At 38.6% G+C, this 26,766-nt stretch overlaps 2 protein-coding genes across 2 annotated transcripts in view; one reads left to right on the forward strand and one right to left on the reverse strand.

The window, feature by feature from the left end:
• Positions 1-1,557: 1,557 nt before the first annotated feature.
• On the reverse strand, positions 1,558-7,900 carry LOC102219258. Its single transcript, XM_023348428.1, has 4 exons — positions 7,651-7,900; positions 5,471-6,064; positions 4,694-4,813; positions 1,558-4,096 (listed from the first exon to the last, which is right to left on the reverse strand). The coding sequence occupies exons 1-4, from the start codon at positions 7,662-7,664 to the stop codon at positions 3,130-3,132; spliced, it is 1,695 nt and encodes a 564-aa protein (XP_023204196.1). The 5' UTR covers positions 7,665-7,900; the 3' UTR covers positions 1,558-3,129.
• A 2,472-nt stretch (positions 7,901-10,372) lies between these two features.
• The window catches only part of LOC102236785 (voltage-dependent calcium channel gamma-2 subunit), a 57,782-nt gene continuing 41,388 nt past the window's right edge, over positions 10,373-26,766 (forward strand). The window contains exon 1 of the mRNA XM_005810300.2: positions 10,373-11,931. Within this exon, the coding sequence (XP_005810357.1) occupies positions 11,706-11,931 (226 nt within the window). The 5' untranslated portion in view covers positions 10,373-11,705. The remainder of the gene's footprint in view (positions 11,932-26,766) is intronic.

Below are 26,766 nucleotides of genomic sequence, written 5' to 3' on the forward strand. Positions count from 1 at the left end.
TTCTCCAGATAGTAAACAGAAAATGCAAAACAGTGGAAAGTGGCTTTCTGACTATTTTATCATTATTATTAAATGTAGAATTTATTAAATTTAGAAAATAGCTGCAATTTTTCATATTAGTAAATTATATAACCTGTAAGTTTTAATAAGAAAAGTGAGGATTACTTCTTTGTCTTGACACTATTTTGGCGCCCCTGGATGCCTGGCACCCTTAGTATAAATCTTTTCCAACTTATGTCATGTTAGCTTTAGCCTGACAGACATCAGTTAGCATTGTCTTCCAACACATCGTGTATGTTTAGAATTTTTTTATTGCTTATATAAAAAGATAGAAGTACATGAAAATTTGTGCTTTCTGAAAATATTAGTGTAAGCTTCCTGGTAAATCACGTCATAATGTAAAATATGACTCATTACTGGATTAATGGCTGATATTTGTAGTTGCTAATTTTGTTGTGTTTTGTTTAGGCTTTATGATAACTTTACATTTTCCTCTATCAAACATACTGTGGTGTCTGAGGACATATTTATTCTCAAACAGAAAAGATTTTGTCTTTTTTCGTTTCTGTTTCTATTTGACTGTCTGGATTTTTTTCCACCAGGTATTAAGAATAATTTAGAGATTGATGATCAAAAGCCTGTCAGAAGGTTTAAGTTATTTCATACTGTGATCCTGTTCAGATCCTGGTTTTATCCTCTGTAATGAGACGAGACTCAACGTTTCCTCCCTCTGCACACAAACAAAAGAAGATGTGATTAAATTCACAGGAACCTGCAGCGGCTCCTGCTCTGTTGATCCATCACTGACTGATTCATGTCTTTTTTAAATCCGCCTGATGTTTCGTATCTCACCTTCAGTTTGGAGTCAGATAACGAGGCAGTCAGAGCAGGAGGTGTGAGAAGTTTGTTAAAAATTTGTGTTTATATATTTTCTCCTTTAAACTGTTTTGCACTGTAAAACATTTGAAAGTAGTTTAACTGGAAAATGAAAGTCCACCTGCTGTCTTGAAAATGCAGTTAAAGTCAACAAGAAAATTGTTTTGGTTTTACTTATAACTTAAAGTTCATGAAGTTGATTTAACAACAAGAGACAAGTTGTCAAAACAATGTTTTTTAAGTTCCTTCATCTTGAAGTGAGTTTTAACTTAATGCTGCAATTTAAATCAAATAATTATTTCACAATATGCCAAAAAAATAAAAAAACTGGCCTCACCTCATAAAGGAGAACACATTTCTCTACTATTCTAGTATTTTGACTTTACTTTTCACCCAAATCAATGGCAACAACCTCTTACAGTCAATGTTTAGAGTGAGATAGTGTCATCAAGTCAAATAAAGTCATTTGAGTTAAACTCCAGTTTTAGTGACAAGTATTTTGTAATTTCATTATTAAATTTGTGACTCAAATCCACCTGGAGTTCAGATAATATAACTCAGAAATGTTTTAATAAGCTACACAATCTACATCAATTGAACAAAAATAATGTTTTTAGACAATAAAGACAATATCTCTCATTTAATTTGGGGAAATCTTAAATATTTATCATTTATTATGCAGTTGGGGTTGTGTAATCAGACTGCTGAGCATCATATTATTCAGACCAAATGATAAATTGTGTGCAGCTTTAACTTTTTGACGCTCACCATAAACAACAGCTGCAAACTGATAAAGTTGAAGAGCAAATATTTCCCACAGCGTGAAGCGAATGTCTGACTTCTTCTGAGACAGGAAGTCTGACGCGCTCACATCCTGTGGTCAGATCGTTATCTACAGGCGTAAGAAAGTTCAACAGTTTATCTTTAATTTTAAACTCAAATCTAACAATACAAACTCAATAAAATAACCATCCAAACTGAATGTTCAAGCTGTTTCATGGTGTGAATGTAATCCAGTGTAACATGATGTGGGAAGCATCTGAGAAAAATAATGAAACAATGCTGCTGCTGACATTTTATTTAATCATTTACGGGGTTAGTAAGGTATTTTACATATTTTCCACTAAATGATTTCCATATTTATATTCTCTAGATGTCTTTGGCTCCTGAAACCCGTTACTGAACATTCATACGGAGAAACATTACGTATTTTTCTCTCTTCCTGCAGGTGTGGAAGCAGACTTTTACAGTGTTTTCTTCACAGACTCTTATTTTCTCCTTTTGTTTTCATTATTCCTCCTTTCTTTTCCATCTTTGTTGCATCTGAAATAAACCCAAAGTAATTTCTAATCATATTTTATACATACAGCTCTGGAAAAAGCCCACTGCACTGAACCCGTTAAAAACCTCCACGTTATTCACCAAATGTTGATTTCTGAACTCTTCCTGAGTTAAACATGAGTATTGTTGTTTCTAAATGAATATGAACTTGTTTTCTTTGCTTTACTGAAATCACTGCGTCTTTTTGTTACTTTGAACATTTCTCATTTTCTGCAAATTAATAATAAATTTGTTCTTTGAATTTCACAGACATGTCAGTAGTTCATAGAATAAAAGAACAATGTTCATTTTACTCAAACATAAACCTATAAAGATTAAAATCTGAGAAGCTGATCATTTAAGATAATTCTTTCCAGAGCTCTGTAATCAAGTGAAACATTATAGTGAAGCTGTAATGCTCCATTTGTAAATCTGTTAGTTTTCTCCTTAGCATTTAATGAATATCAAACTGCTGGACAGAAAATATTAAATTAATTTTCTTTTTTAAAAGATGTTTTGGATTTCAATGCATTTGCAGAAATTACGCTTTATTAAGGATATATGAAAAAAACTAATTTAAAATAATATATAATTCAAATCTTTTAATTTCATCATAAATCACAGGATTAGCAGCATATTTAGTTTCCCTGCCACATGTCAGTGATGATGACCAGCAGCAATAAGATACAATCCTGTAAAATAAATGGTTTTCTATTAGTGCCATTTGGTAAATAATTAAACTTTTAATGGAAAGTTGCATTAAAAGTGCATCAGAAGAATCAACTTTGCATTAATAGTATCATCATTTACACTTTTAAATGATGACTCCTCACACCAGTCAAACATTCGACTCCTTCATGTTCCTTCAGTTTTATGTTTATGACAGAGTCGTATCAGTTTTATGCACAACCCTTCAGATGAAGCGTCAGCGGTTTATTCCTCGTTTCCCATCCCAGCGTCGGGGTAAAACGGCGTTTCCAGCACGGCCTCCTTCTTCCCGGACGTCGGCACGCCGGCGCTCAGCGATTCGTGGATCTTCCTCCACGACTCTATCTCCGAGCTCCACAGAGCGGACCGGGCTCTGATGAACTTCGACACCTCGGACTCGCTGCCTCTGGCCAGACTGATGCTGTCCTTGCAGATGAAGATGATGTCCATGCCGAGGAAGAGCGCGTTGACGGCGATCAGGCCGGCTCTGGCCGACTTGGAGGCGGCCAGCGATCCTTTAACGGCGGCCTGACCCACATCTGGGATGTCCGACGCCAACCGGGGAAGACTCCGCACAGCGCTCCCCTCCTGAGCCACCACCTTCCCGGCGCTGGCCACAACCTCCTCGGTTTTTAACAGTTTCGCAGCAGAAGCTAAATCAACGATGGAATCAATACTTTTCCCGACTGTCCCCAATTTACAAACAACTTTCCCAGCTCCCAGAACCACGTCGATGCCACTGGTTTCCATTTTGGTGATGGTTTGCTGCATCACCTCCTCCAGGCATTCCTGCAGCTTCGTCACGTCGTCCATGAAGCTCTGGAAAACCTCGCTGGCTTTCTTCTGGTGTGTGCGGTTGACGCCCACCTCAGTGGCGGTGGTGACGATGCTGTTGACCCCGCTGGTGACCCCCATCCCGATCCCCGTCATGGTCAGGGCGAGAGACACTCCGGCCGTGACCGGGATCAACGCCAAGCCGACGATGGAGAGGACGCCGCCGACGGCGCCCACGGAGCTGCCCACCACGCTGGAGATCTTGGCTCCTTTGTTCATGCTGTCCAGCTGGACGGCGTTCGCCTCCAGCTCGCTCAGGAACGCCGCCATCCGCGGCTCGCGCTTGCTGAACTCCTCCGTGAAGTCGTGATGCGAATCGTCCTGGAACAGGAAGACAGTTCGAAAGTTTGGATCCGTCCTGAGACCAGAAGAGAGAACGGATAATTTAGACATTTCACTCAAAATATTCATTATTTAGAACAGGAAGTGAAATATCCCCCACTGTCCTGTAGGGTTCGGACGCTCTTCCCACAAATTCAAGCACTTTTCAAGAACTTTCAAGGTAAGTTTTCACATTTTTCCAGCCCCACATTTTGGAGATAAAGAAATAATACAAATGAATTAAAGAAGATATTAGGGTGATAGTAAGAAATTATTTAAAAGAAAAAATAACAGAATAAAGTACTAATTTTATGAGAATAAAATCAAAATAATACAAGAATATTCAAAATATTTTGAGAAGAAAGTCATAATATTACTTTATTCTACAATTTTATGGGTTTTACAATAAAAATGTATAAAACAAACACAGTTAACCCCTTAATTGGCGGCGAAAAAGGCAGAGTATTCAAACGAACTAGAATTGCCCCATGGAAGGGACACCGCCAGTTAAAGGGTTAATAAATACCACAATATAAGAAACTAAAATAATGAGTTGAAATGAAATGTCTAGTTTTTCCTCCAGAAGCTGCTTCAGGTTGATCTTTTGTTGTTATTCAGGGATAAAATCACAAACCTGATTTGATGAAGCTGGTTAATGTGATCCAACATCCTCTGAACATCATTTTCAGGTAAATCCTCGCCGAGGTTCACCTGAGCTTCACCCATCAGATTTAAGGAAACGTCACTGAAGCAGCTGTTAAAGACACAGTGACACGTTTTAACAGGAAGTCGTAGTTCAGGACATCAACCACCAAAACGGAAAAACTGACAGAGACTCACAGCAGAGACGGGTTAGTTCAGCGGCTGAATCCAAATGCACACATAAGATTTTTTATTTGCTAAAGGAAGCATAAAAAATGTTTCCTTGAAGCAGTCAGGATCGGTCTGTGGCCTGTAAACCGATACGTTCACCACACTGTTTGCACAAACTCATTCTGAAGTGAGAATTTATTCTGCTCAGGTTGGAATGAGCCGTTTTAGGGCGTCAACAGATGCACAATTACACAAATGTGCATCTTTGAAAAGCATTAGTGGAGCCTTCTACACAACCAACAAGAACGCAGCAAGTGGTTTTTGGATGTCAAAACAACAATAAAACACTTTTCGTTGTGCACGAAAGAAAGCACAACAAAATTTTAAGTATCTTAATGAATATAAAATATGGGGGTTATATATGGAATAAAGAAAAAATAAATGAATAAATAAAATTGTGCAAAATGTGAAGTTTTCATAATAGGTCGCGTTTAAAAGATTTCAAAATAAAATAATGCTTCATAAGTGATGCAGTACTTTGTGTTGAATCCCAATGAAACACGTGGAGGATTCTGGTTCCAGATCTTAACTTTGTTACCTTTTCTCCATCTTGTCACAGATTCTCTTGGCGGTCTGGATGTATCGGTCCAGCTGGTGAGCCATCACATCCACATTCTGGAGTTTAGGCAGGAAGAAGACGCCGGCGTCTCTCTTAAACACCAGGAGCAGCGGGCAGATGAGACGCGCGGCGGTGACGACCGCCCGGACGCCGTCGGCGCCGACGTCTCCAGGCAGGTGAAGCGTCTGGTTCTCTGCGAAGACGTGCAGCGAAGTGACCGCCAGCTTCTCCACCGCGTCCAGGAAGCAGGCGAGCTTCTGCAGCCCGTCCAGCGTGTCGCTCAGCACCGCCGCCAGCTCGCCCTGCAGCTCCTCCAGCCGGCTGTCCGCCGTCAGACCGCTCACCTTGTTCTTCATGTACTCCACAAACGCCTTCCCTTTCTGCTCCGACTGAGTGACGTGGCTGATGTTTAGGTTCACCTTGTCCGCCCTGTCCTTGATGTCCAGCATCATGTCTAACTCGGTTTCCCTCCACAGCATCCATTTGGAGAACATGGCACAGAATCCGCTGGCCAGCTGCGTGGAGGCCAGAGTTTCTGAGACGTAGCGGCTCAGAGCCTCCGCTAGCTCCTTCCTGTGGAACGAAACACAAATTATATGTCAAAATTAACAACAGAAGAGAAAAATAACATGTTCAAACGATGAATATTACATTTTTACAACGGCATATAGAGGGCATTGGAGATGAAAAAGAAGCAGTGCATTTTTACCAAAAAATATTTTGAGTTCTCAGAAATTTTCCAGTAAGAAAGAAGGAAGTTTCTGAATTTTAAGAGTCAAAAATATTATTTAAAATCATTTGAAATTCAGAGATTTTCAAGTTTTTTCTAGTAAATTTCTGAGATTAATCTCAAAACTGTGGAGATTTTTCTTTAGATCTCAGAAATTTTCAAAAAAAATCTGAAATTGTGAGATTAATCTCAGAAATCTTCTAAAAGGAAAAAGATTTTTTGATATTTTTGAATTTCAAAAATGAAACTTTTGACATTTCCAAGATTTTTATAGAAAATTTCAGAGTTTTTTCTATCAATTTTTTTACTTTAATAGCTCAGAGATCTCATGTTTTTTGAAGAAAAGTCAGAGTTTTGGGGGCAGAAATTTGCTCCTTTTTTCTCTATAATGGCCTGAATATGCAGACAAACATAAGTGCAAATATTTCTAAATTAGAACCACTGGGAATAAAAATCTAAAATAACAATTCTAGAGGGACTTATTCATGTGAAAATGTGCTCAATATTATTTAGTTTTAAGGACTAATCAAATGAATATTTTTACAGTTTATTAATGTTTTATCTTTACATTCTGGCTCTTGAAAACATTAATCAGAATTAAAATCAGTTTGACACCCAGACATAAAGTATTGCCACATTATTGTTCGTTCCAAACATAAATGTGGAAATAAAATAAAGTGTAAACCACAACACTGGTTCTTATAAAGAGAGAAAATACAAAGACTCAACAGTGACTGAGGCTGAAGCCTCAAACCGCAGTAACTGCAGTAAAGCTGAACTGAACAACCTGCAGAGTAAATTCTCACCACCATCTTTTCACTTCCTTGTCTTATAAAAGCCTTTTTTTGCTCCTGGCACCGTCTGAAAACTGGTTATGTTCAAAACATGAGTGGCATTTTAGACATGCGAAGCTTCTAGTTTCAACAACAGGATGGTTATCATTTATTCTGTCTTTTATTCTTTTATTTCAACTTTTCTTTACCTTCCTTTATAATACCGCTGTCATGTACCTTTTTAATATTTTCAGGATTTAAAGCCCTTTCAATGACGCGTCTTGATGAAATATAAATTTTTCTTTATTTACGTTAGTAAATAAAGAAAAATTTACTAAAAAGTTCCAGGAAATGACCACTAGATGTCCCCAAATCTCACTGAACTGAGCTCAGATCAAAGTTTGTCCCAAATTAATCTAAAAATAAAACTTCAGCATTCATACTTTTAATTCGTCACTGTGTTACTACAGACATGTGGCGCTGTCTCTTCTCCATATGAAGAGTTTAAAATGGATTTTAAAGCCTTTAAGTTCGCGATAAGAGCGGAGTAAAGGGAAAGTTGCGTAAAAATCAATCGGTTATTGTTTGTTTGTGAAGATACTACATTTTATTCAGCGTCTTTCTCTCAGTTCAGTTTGTCTGTGCGCTTCTCTTACCTTGCTGCAGACATATTTTCTCCTCTTCCTGTTTTATTCCTGCATGAATAAAACAAAAATCTCCGAGCGGACAGAAGATTTTATGCGGAGTTACGGAGCTGAACCTGCAAACTGAGCCTCGGTGAGAAAGTTTCTGGTTTGACCTGCATATCTGAGCTCGGTTTCGTTTTCCGTTCCTCCACATCAGCAGGTTGAACCGCACCCACCCGCGTTAAGCCGTTCAGCCCCGCAGTCAGCGGAGCCGCGTCTGTTTTGCTGCTACAGATGAAAACAAAGCAACTTTTCAATCCCACATAAACCAGCGAAACTCCAACAGCCAATCAGATAACACCAGCTAACTACATCAACCAATCACAGAAAGGGGTTCCTCCCACTCAATATTTCAATAGATTCTTTGTTCCGTTCAAACAAACCGGTTTATTATTATTATTATTAAACATTTTAAACATTTAAACATTTTAAGCTTTTATAGCTTTCTGGGTGCGCCCCATTTGTCAGCCGGCTCGCGGAGCGGCGCAAAGCGGAGTCTACAGATTTTATGATGTTTTGTTGAATTACAGTCACGTTGTCATGAAGTAAAAACGTTACGTTGCTCTGACGGTTCGTTGTTTGACATGATCAGGAAAACCCCGCCCACATTTTCAGCGCCATTTCATTGCCAGGTCATCCGCCGGCTGACAGTAAACGGGCATATATCATCATTTTCTCACTTTTTCAGTTGCGGATGCCTAAAGATGGTTCAGGTTTTTTATAATAAACGGGACCGTTTGTAAAGTTACAAAGTAAAAAACATAAGATCAATATTGGAAAATGTGTAATATCTGAAAATGGTCTCCATATGTTTGTTTCTAACTTTTGAAATGATTCAGGAAGTAGCTGTACAAGCCGCCAACGCTAGAGGGCGCCGCAGATTCTGCCAAAGTGTTTCTTTTCACATGACAGAAGAAAGAGAAAACAACAACAATTCTTTCTGTCTGAGGAGAAAAACACAGAGGAAGAACTGAAGGCTGGAGAGACGGAGAGATTAATTTAGGATTAAACTGACAGTTTAACGAGTTCATAGATAATACAGCATTAGCTGCAAATGTAAGGAAATTAGCTTTTTTTTAAACTTGTACTCAAGTAAAAGTTAGAAGTAATCAGCCAAGAAATTACTCAAGAAAGATTAAAACAGTATTTGGTAAAAAGTAACTGAAGTACTGAGTAACTGATCAAATTATCAATCATTTATTATTTAAAAAAATACATAATCAGATGAACCAAAATAAACAATTAAGTGGAAATTTTGGTATTTTTAGGACCAAAATGACAATAATTCATATAAGTAACAAAAAGTAAAATAAAATCAGGCAAAACATTTTTGTTTTTCATTCAGTGGGTAGAAAATCCAGAAATTTGACTCAAGTAAGAGTAGAAATACTTCATAATAAAAACACTCAAGTAAAAAGGTAAATGTAACTAGTTACTCTGCACTGTGTCAGACACTCTGGGTGGAAACGCTGCTGGCAACGTTTCCACAAACCAAATGGCTCTGAGGAGACGTAACTTCATACAGGAAGTAAATCTGTTTAAATAAAAAAAAGACCGTCATAATTAAAGTTTTTTTCATCTTATTAGGAGATATGTCCTATAAAAATTAACTTAACAAAACAAAATAGGGAGAAAAAGATTCATATGTACAAAAAAATCTAAATTTTAGTTTAAGTTTAAAATAAAAACAGTAAAATTGAGATTAAAAAGATTTTATGTCTATCTCTGTTGTTAGGAAGGAAGAAAGGAAGGAAGGAAGGAAGGAAGGAAGGAAGGAAGGAAGGAAGGAAGGAAGGAAGGAAGGAAGGAAGGAAGGAAGGAAGGAGGTAAGGAAGGAAGGAAGGAAGGAAGGAAGGAAGGAAGGAAGGTTTGTTTTATGTGAGTTTATCAAAATTTTTCATCTCTATCTGTATTTTGCTGCTTTTTAAAAATAAATTTGATCACAACCAATCAAAAAAAAGTCACTAAGCAAATTAAGATTATTTTTTCCTCAGATTATTGTTGGCTGCAGTTATGAAACAGTTTGTTGTAAAGGAGACAGAACATTCTGTTCCAGCACCAGGAGGCCGATTTACTGCTTTCACTGAAATGTTTTAGTTAAAATATAAATTATATAAAGTATTTTAGTATTAATAGGACTACTTTGATATTTATTTGTTGAGATATTTTGTGTAACTTTAGAGGAAAATATGATTTTTAGGGACAAGAGGGCATTCGCTGTTTTTATCAGTTGTAGTTACAATGTTTGGCCAGCAGAGGGAGACAGAGTCCACAGAGGGGGCGCTGCAGGGAGCTGTCCTTTCAGCACCACTCTGCTTAAAACAGCGACTTAACTGCTTCAATATCCGACATTCAAAGATACAAATGTACATTTTATCATCAGATAAAACATTCAATGCCTGAATAAAGTGAAAATCTTTACATTTTTGTTCATATTTGCGGTTTCATCAGTTATTTGGTAGGAAGTAAGTGAAGTTGGATGTGCTTCAGAGAGCACGCTGCAACAATTGGGTCCAGAAATGCGTAAATCTCACCCACTAATTTTCACTATTTACCAAAAAAACTGAACCAGAAGAAGAGGAGAAGATCCCCCCAGCAGATGTTTTTATTATTTTATTATTTTTTTATGCGTTTCCGGACGAGCTGCAGAGCGGCAGAACTGCTCTCACTGAGCGGAGAGGAGCCGAAGTGAGCGTGTGAACGCACACATCGTGACAACACCAGCACAGTCTCCCTCTCCTGATTGTGTAATATAGATTTTTTTTTCTCTTCCTTCCTCCTCTCTTCCTACAAAAGCGAGCAAACCCGCATCCATCCGTGAGCGCAAAGGAAGAGGAGAGGAAGAAGAGGAGGAGGAACCAGAGGAAGAGGAGGGGGAGCATTGCAACGTTCATCCGAGCTCCTTTTTTCTTTTTTCTTCTTCTTCTTCCCAATACATGGCGCAAGGGCTACTACACAAGCGGGACTGTCCTGGGTGTGATCCCGCCGCGGTGAATTTGGATACCGGAGCAGCGGCGGCTTCATCAGCAGCAGCAGCATCATCTTCCTCCTCCTCCTCCTCCATCGGCGCCCACTCTGACTCCCCGTCCTCCTGGCTCTTCTGTCGGCTTTATGTCGAGTGATGGTCGGCTTGCCTTGCCGGATGCGCCCCGCTCTCTCCGGATCGTCGACGGCCGAGCCTCCTCTGACCGCAGACCCCCATTTTCGGCGGAAACCTGCCCAGAGCTCTAAGGCTCCATATGGAAACTGGAGACCAAAATTTTAGGAAAAAGGAAAATCTGAGCGGTTAATTATTATTTATTTATTTATATTTTGTATTATTTCCCCCCCTTCCCTCCCTCCATTCTTATTATTTCTGATATTTCTGTTTTCCTGGCCTGCCGATGAATTAATTCATCATTGATTTCCTCATTTCCATCGTGTTGATTTGAGAGATTGTTCCTGGGAAGAGGACTTGAATTGTTTACTCTCTTCTGTTAAAACGAGAGAAATGCCTTCCGTCATTCATTTATGACCCTCAACCGACTAACAAACCCTCTAGAATATAATAATTATTAGTAATATTAGCTAACAGTGCAGTGATACTGAGCTGTAAGCTGATCTCATGTGAATCCCGCTCCAGCCTTTAGGAAGCAGGTTTGTTTTGAGCCTCTTCAGGTTTTAACTCATTTCTGTAACTCCGTGTTTTTATCCACATTTGCAGCGTTTCTCGCTGCATGTGGGGGCTACCTCTGCAGCTACAGGCCGTGTCGTTTTCCGCTTCCTGTTAGAGGAAAAAGTGAAACCCGCAGCAGAGGGAGAGACATTCCTGCCTCTTCCTCTCCATAAACCCTAAATTTAGTCGTTCATTTTTTCTCTTTTGGAGGTCCTCACCCAACGCAACCATAAGGTTCCTACCGCATCCTCCTCCTCCTTCCTCCCTCTCCTTCCGCTCGAGTCTAGCCCGTTTTTTCGGCTTGGTTTGGTCCCGCAAATTTTCAAATATTTACTTCCTGTACATCAAGAGGAAAGGGGGTCCCCCTTTCATGGAATGCGGAAACATGGGTCTGTTCGACCGCGGAGTCCAGATGCTGCTGACCACGGTGGGCGCCTTCGCGGCCTTCAGCCTCATGACCATCGCGGTCGGCACGGACTACTGGCTGTACTCCCGCGGCGTCTGCAGGACCAAGTCGATGAGCGAGAACGAGACGAGCAAGAAGAACGAGGAGGTGATGACCCACTCGGGCCTGTGGAGGACCTGCTGCCTGGAAGGTAGGAAGTCAGAGGCTCGCAAACTTTTCCGCTTCTGGAGCTTCCGGGATGCTCGCGCAACTGGTAGTTTAACTTCTGCAGCGTTTCAGTCGATGCAGAAACAGCATAGCGGAATGCAAGTCTGAGCAAGTATTAGCTTCTACCGCTGGTTTGGTTTTCTTGGGATTTCAGATTTAGGTTTTGGGTCATGATGGGTTTTCCGGACACATTCTGGCGATTTATGGCACAATTAAGTAACTACACTGGAAAACTACAATATTTACCAAGTACATTTGAAGTACTTTTGTAGTTTCTATGTTTGAAATAAGACCAAAGTAACTTTTCAGCAAGATATAAGAGCCTGTTGTAAAACAATAACTCCTTAATCTTGATTTTAAAAGTAGTTCATGGGAGAAATGTCTGATGAGAGAAATAATCTCCCAGTGGAGCTAATATTTGTTTTAATATCAAGATTAAAGAGTTATTGACTTAAAGCAAGCTGCTTTATCTTGTGAAAAGTTAGTTTTGTCTTATTTCAAGTGTAATAGAAACTAGATAAAAGTGCTCACTTCTGTTACCTTATTCTGATTTGCTCTGTTTTTTGTTGCTGTGTTGCTTTATTTTGGATTTCAAACTTGCTTTTGTTTGTATTTATGAATGTATGACATGTTTTCCAGACACCTGGTGCCATTTTATAGTACAACCAACTAACTACACTGCAAAAACACCAAATTTTACCAAGTACTTTTTATCTGGTTTCTGGAGTAAATATCTTAGTTCACTTGAAATGAGACAAAACCAACCTAGAAGTAACATTTCAATAAGATAAGAAGTTTATTTTAACTAAATAATTCCTTCGTTCTGGTTCCAGTGGCTGAATTTTTGACTAGTGACAAAACTTTATCTCCATGTTATGAGTGAAAAAATCTGCCATTGAATGAAGAACTTTTTCATCAATATTAAGTAACTATAGACTTAAAACAAACTTGTACTTCTTGTTGAAAAGCTGCTTGTAAGTTAGTTTTGTCTTGTTTCAAGTGAACTAAGATATTTGATGTAGAAACTAGACCAAAACTATTTGGTAATATTTAATATTTTTGTGGTTAAGATGCATCTGTTGTGAAATGTAAATATTGATCGTAACAAGCAGGAGGTTAAAGAAAATGTTACTGTAATAACTTTACAGTAACGTTCTGTAAAGTTACACAAATCTTGTAACATACCACAAATCTTAGTTTTTTGTCTTTAAATGAAACAATCCAGAAAAGAACAGCTTCATTTTGAGGATTCAGAGGATTTTTATCTGTAAGAAGAGAGAAAAACTCAGCCTGGCCGTTGCTTCCTCTGCAGCTCAATTTAAATCTCACTTTCTGCTCAGTCTGGGATTTCTCCCATTCACTGGGATTCCCTCCGGTAGATTTTCTATAATCAGGGAACGGAAGAAGTTTGCTGATCAAATAACGTTCATTTTTCTGCGCTGTGTTTATTTGCAGTTTTAGAAACAAACGAATCCGTTCAGTCCGAGTCGGAAATAAAATAATATTTAAGCTCTGTGCTTAAATATTATTCTATCAGTCAAATCAAATCAGGTTTTATCTGCCAAATTACATCAATATGAAATGATGTCAGATTTTACCATTTTGTAGTTTAAATCCTGCGACAACCGGCCCTTTAAGGATTTGACCCCAAATGAAAATGAGTTTAAAGTTTTCAATCCAAAGAGTCAATTTTCCCCTCAGTTCAGTGAAATGAAAATATTCTGATCTTTTGTGAATAAAAGAAAACTATATTTTAAACATTAGTTGGTTTTATATCGTAATTATTGCAGACAAATTAAGAGCTGATTGAAAGAGATATAAATATAACAATTATGTTATTAAATATTATTTTAGCAATCAAATCAAAGCCGTTTTTATCTGCATTAAATCAGTGATATTTAATTTTAAGTGTTTCATCGAATGCAGAAACACTTATAAAATATTTATCTATATTTTATCGGTTTGTTAATGGATAATTTTATCACTAAAATCTGCTAAAACCGACTCTTTAAGGACCTTCATGATCCTGATTTGGTTCAAAGTGAAAATAAGTTTCTGATTTAAACATTTATTGATGTTTCCAAAGTTCATCTAAGAGGAAAAATAACTCAGACTCAGGGAAACATGAAGTGATGAAAACTTTCTTAACTGAGCATTTAACAAATTAATCTGACAAAGAAAAGTTATTTATTTATTTATTAGTGTGAAACTAAAGACAAATATTTGTGGATCAACGAAGCAAAACTTTGCATTTAGGAAAATCTCTGTGACTAAATATGTACGTTTAAAATCTCCTGTAGGTTGTTGAAAAAAATAATATTAATTGTTTAAATGCATTTTTTATTTAAAAAACTGTAAGTAGAAATCTTGATTTGTAGATTAATTTCTGATTCTTTATCTCAGCTGTGAAACAATTCAGGGTTGGATTATTAAAGCAATCTAAAACCATGAATTTATCCAGATTAAATAGGAAAATATGGATTAATTTCATAATGATATATTGTGTAATATTCCCTATATTTTTACTCTAATGAAGGAAAGCTGCAGGTGAAGCTGCTGTGACTCAGGATTAGCAAATTTATTCCAGAAACATTAAATATTACCAAGTATTTCTGCTTTCTGGAGCAAATTTCTTACTGCACTTTAAATAAGACAAAACAAACTCATAAATAACTTTTAAGAAAGATTCAGGAGTCAATAATTCCTTAATATTAATGAAAACGTATAAGTTCAACATTTTTCTCACATTATAAATGAAATAATCTACCAGTGGAATTAGAACCTTTTCATCAATATTAAGGATTTATTTAGTCAAAACGAGCTCCTGTATCTTGATGAAAAGTTACTTGTAAGTTTGTTTTGTTTTATTTTTAAGAAATTAGCTGCAGAAACCAGACAGAAATACTTGGTACGATTTTGCGTTTCTGCGTCTGGAGCTAAACGTCGTGTTACTGTAGAGGTGCAGCGATGCTCTGCTGGTCGTTTGGAGCTGACCTGCCTGACAGCCATGATGACAGCAGCAGTAGCTGTCATGCGACCTCTGACCTGTCTCCAGCCTCGCCTCCTGAGCTCAGGTTTGCAGACGACCTCTAGGGTCGCCCTGTCAGACGGAGGAGACATGTTTCCTGTCATGACTCTGGAGGGAGGAGACAAACTTAACCTTGTGAGGCTGCAGAGTTTCAGGTCTGCAGGAAAATGTTGTTTTTTTTTTTAGTTTGTGCTAAAACAATTAATCGATAACTGAAATAATCATCGACTAATTTAGTTTTTGATTAATTGTTAACTGGATTATACAAATCCAAAAAAGGCTGTTTGCTGAAAGAACAACAGAAGCTGTGTTCGATTTAACCATAAAGCTACGCAAATTGGAATTATGAAAATAAATTTGCACTCAAATCTTTCGATAAAATGTTTTTGCATGTTGTTTTTCAGCCGCATCATAATTGGTGTATTTCACAAAACTGAAATAGAAACACTTTTTTTTCCGCATCACAGGAGTCACATGATAAAGAAGAGGATGTTACTACTGGCAGAAACGTCAAAGAAGACGTAGACAGGAAGCAGTAGCAGGATTATGACATTGCGTGAACAAACTTATTTATGTGTGATTTTAATTGCATTTCTTATTCCATGGAAATTGTGGAATTGTATATTTTCAACCGTAGCAGAATATCAACAATGTCTTTAATGGAAACTCATCTAATGTCACATTTTGCATTTAAGGCCAACAAAAACTTTGTTTACCCAAAACATAGTTTTAGTTTCACCTGGTTCAAATTCTTTAAATAAAACTATTTTCTATTAAGCACCTTTTACATCCAGTTATTAATCTGTTAATCCAAAATATAATCCAGAAATTAGTCCTGCGCTTTATTAAACCAAGCAGAAACAGCTGAGCTTAGTGTTCTTAGAAGTATTTTTTAAGCTCCAGATTCTTTTCTACAAATGATAAAGTTTTCACTAAAGGATTGTTTATTTCCTTATGTACGCATATTTTAACATATTTCTAAAATGTCTTAAATGGAAACTTGAGATATGCTAATTTTAAATCCGATTAATTGATTAATTGTGAATCTTTAGTTGCAGTCCTACTATTGTTTTTGTTTAAATTAATTTATTTTCGACCACAAGCTGCTGTGATGATGAACCATTATGGGTTTTTTCTGGAGAGGATTAAACATCGTGGAGTTTAATTTGTCAGCTGACGCTTTGCAAACCTGGGTTATAAGTTCCAATCGATCGCGTCGCTGTGGGCTGGAGTCCAAATCTGTGTTACAAAAACAAACAAACAGAACTATGCTCTCAATTTACCCAGCGAGGTTCTGTTCTGGTCAGTCTGGTGCCGGTTAGCTAAAAGAGTCAAAGCTAACGAGACGCACCAATCAGGTTTTCACCAGCTTCTAATTTACTTTGAGGTCTAATTTTATTTCTAAGGATTAGAGAAGGTAAATTTAACAAACAATGATCCTAAAAGGAAGAGAACCATGTTGCAGATAGTTTGATTAACGTTGTAGTTTTGAACCCAACATGAAGAGATTATAGCGTTATGGCTGACTTTCATCACTTTCATCACTTTCATCACTTTCATCACTTTCATCATGATCGGAGCAGCAACACGACTCTAAATAGCAACACACCTCATTTTTGGTCTAGTTTATAACACAAATATCTTACTTGAATTAAGACAAAACTAGCTTAGTAGCATCTTTTCAGCAAGATATGGGAGTTTGCTAAAAGTCAATAATTCCTTAATATTGATGAAAAAGTGCTGGCAGTAAGTGAAATAATCTGCCAATGCAACTAAATATTCTGTTACGTTTACATTTCAAAACAGAACCGGATGAAATGTGTTTTACATTCTGCTCCGGACTCTGTTGGGATCATTTCTCTTTCCGGTTCGTTTCTGTATCGCTGGTTTTCGCTAAATGGTGACCAGTGGCGCCCTCTGCTGGACGGCGGCTAAACTGCAACACTGAACAGAAGATCTGGTGGATTTTATTAGTTAATTTATTGGAACCATTTTAATATAATCAGAGTTGTGTAGTTACTAGTTCCATTTACTTGAGTAACTTTTGGAAAAAAAATACTTTTGAGTATTTTTTACTCTTGTTTGAGTAAATTTCTGGATTTTCTACCCACTGAATGAAAATCAAACATGTTTTCACCAAAAATTCACCAGACACAGATACACACCTGCAGTTTTTAAGGTTTTATAAGTTTTTCATTGAAAGAAACTGATTTGGGAACATTTTATTTTGTTACTTTTTGTTACTTATATAAATTATTGTCATTTTGGTCCTTAAAATATCAAAATTTCCACTTAAATATATATTTTGGTCCATCTTATTATGTAATTTTTAAATAGTAAATGATTAATAATTTGATCAAAATGTGCTACTCTTACTTGAGTAGAGTACGGTACAAACCTCTGAATCTCATAAACTGTTAATCGACATTAATTACACCTGATCATCTTCTTTATGTATCAGAAACCAAACTGCTCTTCCACTTTGCTTCAGATGTGAGACAATGCGGTTGTTATTGTGCCGCTCGCAGGATTAATCACAGCTGGTCTGTAATTGCGGCAGCGACCGGCCTTCATCCAGGCCAAGTCGTTATTTAACCAGCAAACAAAACAAGCCAGTCAGGATGACATCAAAACGCTTCGCACTTTCAGCTCGCTGTGTTTCTGTGGCCCTGCTTCTGCATCGGCACAATCGAGCTCTTCCTTCGAACTGAGCGTGCATTTAGGCAGGAAATTAACCCAGATTTGTCATTTGTGATTCACGGATGCTGTTCAGCCCTGAAGGAGGAATGGGAGTGGAAAATCAGGGGCGCTGCGTTCACTTACCGGGGTCAGATTCATTTTAATTCTCATTCAAATGACTTCCTGTGCAGGAAATTGGGTCTTAAAAAGCTAGTAGGTCTGATTAGAGGTAGTTTAAGCTCCTTATATTAAAGAAATGTGTTGAAACAGCTGGAGAAACGCAGGCGACTTGCTGCAAACTCTGCTGTATTTCAGTCAAATCAGGTTGAATATTTCCGATGGTAATTATGTTTCAGTTTGCAGCTGAGTGCCTGGATGGCGAGTTTCCATCAGACATCATGTTTGGAGATTTCTTATTTTAATCGATTGTTTTTATCTTTTTTTTTTTCTAATAACGAAATGACAAAAGACAGAAACATTTTCAAAAAGTGGCTTTTATTTAAATCATAGTTTATGAGTTGCATGGCAGAGTTTTGGGGTCAGGCTACGAGAATTTATGTTTATTTCTGAGAACAGAGTCAGACGGGTTGAACAAAGATGCAACTTTACTGGAGGAATGTCTTAAAACGATGAGAAAATAACAAATGTTTGGTTGTTTTCTGTATTAGAGTTCTCATAAAATCTCCACTTTATTCTCCAAATATGATTCATGCTGCTGTTATAACTTTATTATTTCCATTTTATTGTTACATAACTTTATGTTGGTATTACTACAACTGAATTATTGCAACGTAAAATATGTCGTCGTTTGTTTATTTTAATTCAAAGTCCAAATAAACAAGTATTGTCTCTCTCAGTCTGGATATCCTGCCTGCCTCTGGTCGGAGCCGTGTGTGTGTGTGTGTGTGTGTGTGTGTGTGTGTGTGTGTGTGTGCGTGTGTGTGTGTGTGTGTGTGTGTGTGTGTGTGCAGATTCAGCTGGTGAGGCAGTAAACATACATGTGTGTTTCTGGTGAATTGGCCCCTGGGGGCCGTTGCTATGAGACGTCCCGCCTGCTTCCTCCCCCCACCTGCGCCAGGTGTGGCTGCGCTGCTAAGCGGAGGCATTTGTCTTCATTACAGCCTCAGGCTGCGGAGGGAAACGTTGGTCTTCATGATGAAGGAGGGCCACCGCTGACGGCTCACAGTTTTTACATTTTTAATGAGGAAAAGTTTCACAACAGCGTGTTGCTCTCACCGCGTCCAGATTACAAACAGCTTCCAGCAAACAGAGAGAGAGAGAGAGATGGATTGGTGGTAATATTTTTACATTCTTTGACCCGACCACAGCTTGGCTCCCACACATTTTACATCTGAATGAAGGAATGAAGGAAGTAAGGAAGAAAGGAAAGAGGGAAGGAAAGACCAAATCATTTCTCTCTTCTTCTGAATGAATGTTAACAGTTAATAATTAGAATCGCAGGTTAATAGGTTGCAGATCTTGGAGGTTTGTTGCGGTTCTTTGTGATTCTGTGACTCTTTCCAACTCCTTGCGTCACTTTTGACTCTTTGCGTCACTTTGTGATTCTTTGCTTACGCGATTCTTTGTGACCCTTGCAGCTCTCTGCAGCGTCCTGCGGCTCCTATCAGTCACTTTGGTCGTCCCACCTCGTGACGTCATGCATAAGCATGCGGGCGCAACACCGTAATGCTCAGTCACGCATCAGAAAGGCCCAGTGGGAGTGTGTTGTGTGTATGCTTGAACGGCGGGAGCGTCTGGGTGCTATGAAAGCAGATAAGAGCAGGATTAGCCTCCCAGCCCAATCAGATAAGGATTACCCAGCTGGAGCTCGCCATCCCAGTTAATGTCCGTCTCTAGAGTGGCATTACGCCGCATTATGACACCAACTCACCAAACATCCAGATTACAGCTAATAGTTGGGGGCAAAGCCAAGAGAAAACAACCTGAAACCAGCTGTTGGAGGTGAAAGTGTCTCCTGCCTCTTCGTTGGTCTGATAACAGCCTGAGTGAAGTGACTGAGCTCCGTTACGCCACGCTGTCAGTCCGCCTGCAGCCGGAGATGGATGGCGGTCATTTTGACCTCGCCTCCACCGCAGCGCCGCGCTGAATGCACACGGCCTCTGCCGAACATGACGGCTTATTGCGCTCAGCTCTGCCGCCTCCATCACCCACTACACCCAAACCACAGATCACCCAGCAGAGAGCCGAGAACCCTGAGCATCAGAGAAGGACGTCAGGCTCAGTCTGCTGTACTGGACCTTATCTGAGAGTTTTACAAAAACGCAAAATTTTACCCAGAACTAGTTTATTGTGCAAATATTTTGGTACATCTGATATAAAACAAAAGTAACTTATAAGTAACTTTTCAGCAAGATACAGGAGCTTATATTTAAAGGCAATAATCCCTTAATATTGATGAAAAATAATAGTTCAACAACAGATTATTTCACTTACAACATGGGAAAATGTTTTGCTTTGAGTGAAATAATCTGCCAAGGCAACTAGTAATTTTTCATCAATATTAAAAATTGATTAAGTGTTAGGTCTACTGAAACTAGAACCAAAACTACTTGGAAATGTTTTTTAACCAAAATTCCACCAAGCACAATTGTTATAAATTAACTTAATTCGCCCAAATCTAATAAAATAAAGAACTGCAGCTGACTAAAACCAAACTGTAATTCTGGCCACAGTCAGAAAAAAATAAAAAAAAGGAGTTGTTATTAAAACAATAAAAAATCCTGGTAGCCGTCCAGCCTGTGGCTCTGGACAGCTGGCAGCAGGATGTTTCTGCAGCTGCTGTTAAAAACTCAACATGTGGTGAAATCTGACCCAAAAACGATGAAGATCTGCTAATGCAGCACTGATATGGTTCATTTCCATCAATTATTCACAGGAAAAACATTTTCTGGAGATCAAACAACCTTTTAAAAACTCTGAAGGTTGACAGGAAAATGTTATTGTTGTAATTGTGTAGACATGATGAAGAGTGACTAATTTCATTTGACAAGTTTTGATTTGGATGTGACAGCTTCATGGAAATATTTATCCAGATTTACTGGCAAAAAATGGATGGATGGATGGATGGATGGATGGATGGATGGATGGATGGATGGATGGATGATGGATGGATGGTCAGATAAAATCATTTTTATTTTGGATTTCTTCAGGTTTCTGGTTCTAAAGTATCATTTTCCTCATGATCTCATCCATCAAACCTGCGGTAGCAGAGCAGACATCATTATCAGCGCCATCTTGTAAATTAGCATTGGTTGGTAAGTTCAGCCTCTGATTGGCTGTCAGCAGAGCCAATCAGCCCAGTCAGCCTCTGATTGGCTCTGCTGACAGCCAATCAGAGGCTGAGCGAGCAGCAGAGGACTGTGATGGCGCTGTAATTGGTTTAGTGTATGATTAATGTCTCTGATCGATGGCAGAGAAGAGGAGGAAAATAAACCCGACTGTAAACACACGACCTACAATATCGGAGATTAAAAACTAAAACCTGATGCTTTGATGACATCAGTGAACGGATTCAACTTTGATACCGGCGGAGCGGCGTGTGTGTCCTGCTATTTTTTAGCGGCAGCTGGTCCCGTTGGGTGGGGTCTATCTTTATCCTGTGTGACCAGAGAACAAATCGATACGAAACATACCCTGGGCCAATATTTGTGTAAGCATGCAGTGGGGCGCCACAACTCACCAGAGCATGACAGGAAGCTGGGTGTGCTGGAGCCCTGCTGCTCAGAGGCGGCGGCTCCTTCCAGAGCTTCATCGCCCATTCTAGGGGAATGTGGAGAAACAAACACTTACTATGAAAAATTCACAATTTACACATTTTTGTGCTTCTAAAAACATCCCAAGAGGCGTTTTTTGGCAATAAGATAATATGTTTTACATTAGATCATGTTTATTGTTAGACTGCAAAAAACATCATTTTACCAAGTATTTTTTCAAGTTTCTAGTGCAATTATTTTTGTTCACTTGAAATAAGAAAACTTTGACGGCCTATTACCACCACTGTAGTTAAAAAAAGAGTAAATTTGCAAGATAAAATTCATAAATTTCAAGATTTTGAGGAAAAAAAAGTGGGAATTTCTGATTTTCAAACAAATTAGTCCACTTTGGACATTGCTGGGACAAATCTAAGTTTCTGAGTTTTTTCTAGCAAATTTTTCACTTTTGGAGCTCAGAAAATTTCTTGTTTTTTTCTACAACGTTTCTGAAATGTACCCACTTGCTGTTGATGACTAGCAAGCAGGTTTTAGCCTTTAAGTTCTCAGTATAACACACTAAATCTTAAATATACGCCTGACATATAAGAGAAAAAAACCCTCAGTGCTTTTTTACTAATTGTCAACAGCTAATAAAGTCAGGAAAAGTTTTAATTTAGAAAAATATAGCAAGGGAAAAGGAAGTAGCCCATTTATGCTAGCTTGACTATGATAACGTAATATGTAGATGTGATGTGGAATTCGATGTTTTTTGGTTCAGTTAATTTTTTTTTTAAAGTCGACCTACACACCAAATTTGACAGATCACTAGTAGAGCTGGAGGTTAAATTAGCTAATTAACCACAGCGGTGTTAGCTTAGCTAATAGCAACGATAGCTAATCTACCACAGCCATCACTTATTTAATAAACATCAAGCCTGAAAACATAAAACTGTAACAGACTAAATGTTATGTTCTCTGTGTGGGAAATGTTTGAGTGTTTTTTTGGTGTTGAATCCTGAAACACGAAGTGACGTGGTTGTCAGTTGCTATGGCAACAACTCAGAGTGTAGCGTAGCAGAAAAAAAGTGGTTTTGAGTTGTTCTTCAACGGTTTTTCTACATAATTTTTTCCTTTGCTGAGGCGTATCTCACTGAATTAATAATCCCTACATCTCCAGGATTCATTTTGGTGACGTTGTTGTTCATGTAAAAGAATCGTCTTTCTGCCAACGACCACACACACAAAAAAATCAGATTTCACAAAAAGATTTGAAATGAACATTAACACTTTCAGTGTGAATGTAGCCTTCATCAACTTGGTCATCATTTCAAGCTTAATTTGAATTCAGATGGAGTGAAATAAACTGGTGAAGATGCTGGGTTTCCATGTTAAAGCGATTTTCAGTAGGTTTGCGCTGAATTGATCCCAGAGAAAGTGTAATTACCAGCAGGCCCATCTCGCAGCTCCGCTCCGCTCCTCCGTATCCTTCCGCCGTGGAAACGTCCCAAAGAGACCCGCTGCTAAATGATAATTAACTGCAGATACAATCCATTCATTTTAAGGAGGTGCGGTTCACTCCTTCTCTTTCTTTCTCCTGCAGCGGCACGGAGCATGCACAGCAATCTGCTTTTTGATTAATCGGTGGTGTCTGCGACACAGTTCATTTGCAATCTATTACGGAGTATTTGCTTTGTGTCACAACACACCTTGAGCACACTGCATCATGTCAGAGCTGGAAGACGGTACAGGGCAGAGTTTGGGTTTATTGGTGGTTTTTCCCCCACAGGAATATCTGCAGATATTAATACGAACCAGGGCCGGCAAAAGCCTTTTTGGGGCCTAAAGAAGATTTTTATTTGTGGGGCCCATACCAGCACCAGATGCTTTATCATCCCTAATCTACTCTGTGTGTAATATACCTACTGTAATAAGTATAATTTATAATTAGCTTACATCATGCCAGTGTTATTATCGCTGGTGATTTTAACCTTACCAGCGATAAGTACAAAAGTACAAAAATATTTGATTTTTGAAATGCAGAGTGGTGTCATATTATTTTAGCTATTTAAACACTAAATTTACAATAAAAACAGTTTGGTATCTTATTTTTCCACAACATCAACAGGAAGAAATCTGCCTCTTATTTATGAAACTGCTATAAAGATAGAAATAGTTTTTTTTCCCAATAGCAACATATTTTTACTGAGGTAAAAGTAAAAAGTAGCCAGAAATTACTCAAGAGTAAAAGGTTTACTCAAGAACTGAGTAACTGATCAAATAATCATTAATATTTAAAAATGACATCAGCAGACGGACATAAATACAAAATTAAATGAAAAATTTGGTATTTTAAGGACCAAAATGACAATAATTCATAAAAGTAACAAAAATAACAAAATTGGGCAAAATATTGTTTTCTAAATCAGTTTCTTTAAATATAAAACTTATGAAACTTTAACAAAAAACTGCAGGTCTGTGTCTGGTGAATATTTGGTTAGAACTAAAAGTTTTCATTCAGTGGGTAGAAAATCCAGAAATCTTACACAAGTAAGAGCAGAAATACTTCATAATAAAATTATTCAAGTAAAAGTAAAACATAAAGCATAGTAAAATTACTCCTGAAGTTACTGAAGTAAATGTAACTAGTTCCTGCTCAGCTGTAGCTGTTAGGCCTCAGGTGAAACTCGGACAGAGACGTTCCCACCTCTGCTAGCCGCTCTTAGCGCTCGGCGGGAGAGCGGCTCTCACTCTGCAGCTTCCTGGAAGATAAATAAAAGCTCCGCGCTGCAAAGTTTCAGCCCGGGCCGAGGCAGGCGGCGGGCCGGAGGCTCCCGGGTCAAACCGGGGCCGGGTGGAGGACAGCTGGAGGCAAAGTCAGCGGGGCGTCGCCGCGGTGACAGATGGGGGAATGAGAGGGCTAAAGCTTAACATGATGTCGCTCTGCTGCGATGTGTGATCAGGATGAAGGTGATCTGATCCAGATGGCCCAGGAACACATCTGCTACTGCGATCTGAAATGCAAATGCGAGTTGTTATCAGCTTTTGACATTCTGCAGCGCTGATTTGCATTTGAAGGGCGACCTGGCCGAGAAGGTGAACACTTCCTCTCACACGGCGACGGTACCAACAGGAGAATGGAGGAAAAGTTCAGAGAACAGCTTTTCATCTCCAAATCTGTAACCTCCAAACCAGAGTCATAAACATTTTTCTACAGGAGTTATGTTAGAAAACTCCATTATGTAGGGATATGGGGTTACATTTAGAAAGTTATTAATAATTTTAGATTTTCTAGCCTCTTATTAGAGAAAAAAAGTTTATTTTTCAAAGTCATATTTTCTCATGTTATTCATTAGTCCATAAATATCACAGCTTCAAACTAAACGTTTAATTAACAAGCAAAATATTCAGTGTCAAAATAAATACTAAGTGAACAAAACTAAATATTTAGTCTGGAAGTAAGTATTTAGTTTCAACCTTGATATTTAATTAGCAGGGGAGAAATTTAGCTTGCTAATGAAATATTTAGTTTAAAGCTGATATTTATAAACAAATGAATCACATGATGAAAATATGACTTTGAACAATTAACCCCAAATTTTTACTCTTATTACTGACTAAATAACCTGAATTATTGCTTTTAGCTTTTTAATGTGTAACACTGCAAACAGAAACTCGTTAGGCGTTTGTTGATTTGTTTTGGGTTTTTATTCTGCTGATAGAATTATTATTCTGACTATTCTGAGTTTTCCGGTGGTTTTTATTTTTTACTATCATTATTTATGTGGTTGTATTTCAAACAATCCAAGATGCAAGTTTCCCTGAGCTTTCAGGCCCGCAGCATCACAGATCCTCTGCTGTACTTCACAGCCGACCTGAGTTGCTTCTCCAGTTTCCATCTAGCAAACATTTCTCATGATGAGTCTCAGAAGAACGACTTTGTCTTGCTGTGTTATTGCTTGGCGGCCATGTTGGGCGGCCATGTTTGGTGGCCTCTGGGTCGCCGGCGCCGCCTCCTGTGACGCTGCTCAGACTGGCTGCGTTTGCGGCGCTGCAGAGCGAGTATTTACTGGGCTGGCAGACCCCACTGTCACAGCAAATGGTGCTGTTGGGAAAACAAACAGTTGCAATGAGACTGGATCTGCCAGAGAGGCTGCTGAACGCCACGCCGCTCCAAAACACACGAGGCTGGCGACGGAGGAAGAGGCTGAAGGTTCAGTTACACAGGCTGGCTCAGAAACCTTCCGACATCCGGGTTCTTATGACTCATAAGTTTCCACCTGTAGAAACTTTATTTTAGGAACTGGATTAAGACTGAAACGATTAATCGGTTATTGAAACAATCATCACATAACTTATCAATTAGTTTAATCGTTAAATGGAGTATACAGACTTTTAAAAAGGAAACACTGTTAAAATACACACACTTTGCATTTGAGATAAATATGTTCTACCCAAAACTTCTCAAGTCACAGTTTTAGCTTCACTGGAACAAAGTCTGTAAAAAAGAAAAATATATATTTTCAAGCATCTTTCACTATCCAGTTATTAATCTGTTAATACAGAATAATCACCAGATCATCGCTACACTCTGTTCATGTTTAGCAGAAAGGACTTTTCACATGTTGACGTTAAAGTTTTCACATGATGTTAAGCAATTTATTTGTTTATTTTTTTAAGCAGTTGCATTCTGCTTAAAAAATCACAATAATTAATATAAGTGACAAAAACAACAAAATCAGGCAGAAAAATGTTTTTTCCAAATCAGTTTCTTTCAATAAAAAACTTATGAAACTTTAACTAAAACTGCAGGTCTGTGTTTGTTTTTCATTCAGTGGGTGGAGAAAACAGAAATGTACTCAAATAAGAGAAGCACTACCTCATAATAAAATTACTCAAGTAAACGTAATCTGAGTAAATGTAACTAGTTACCATCCAGCTCATGCTAAGGTGTTGCTGAGTCCGCCGTGGCCCTGTGACGTCATTTCCTCCGATCCGGTTTGCTCCCCTCCGTCCCTCGCTGCCGTGTCTCTGGGACTGCGCATGCGTGCAGGTGAGCGCTCCTCTTCGCGTCTCCGTCTCTTGGAGAGCAGTAAGGATGCGGATGAATTTTTAATGAAACGCAGCGTGGCTCCTCTCCGCTCCCTCAGATCGCTTTCCAGGACGGCGCGTCTCTCATGATCACAGCAGCGTGAAACACAGCCGGCGCCGGGTGAGAAGAGTCACACACACACACACACACACACACACACACACACACACACACACACACACACACACACACACACACACACGCACACACACACACACACGCACACACACACGCACACACAAACAAACACACCCCTACACACACACACACACACTTTCACCTGGAAATCAACGCTGCGCAGCGCACACA

This window comes from Xiphophorus maculatus, chromosome 16 (assembly GCF_002775205.1).
Source record: "Xiphophorus maculatus strain JP 163 A chromosome 16, X_maculatus-5.0-male, whole genome shotgun sequence".
Taxonomy (NCBI): Eukaryota; Metazoa; Chordata; class Actinopteri; order Cyprinodontiformes; family Poeciliidae; genus Xiphophorus; species Xiphophorus maculatus.

Excerpts from the sequence above, each read along its gene's own strand:
- LOC102219258 (XM_023348428.1), bottom strand. Across the intron at positions 4,814-5,470 it reads TGTGACAAGATGGAGAAAAG|CTGCTTCAGTGACGTTTCCT; the intron begins GTAACAAAGTTA and ends TGTCTTTAACAG. Across the intron at positions 4,097-4,693 it reads AACCAGCTTCATCAAATCAG|GACGGATCCAAACTTTCGAA; the intron begins GTTTGTGATTTT and ends TTCTGGTCTCAG.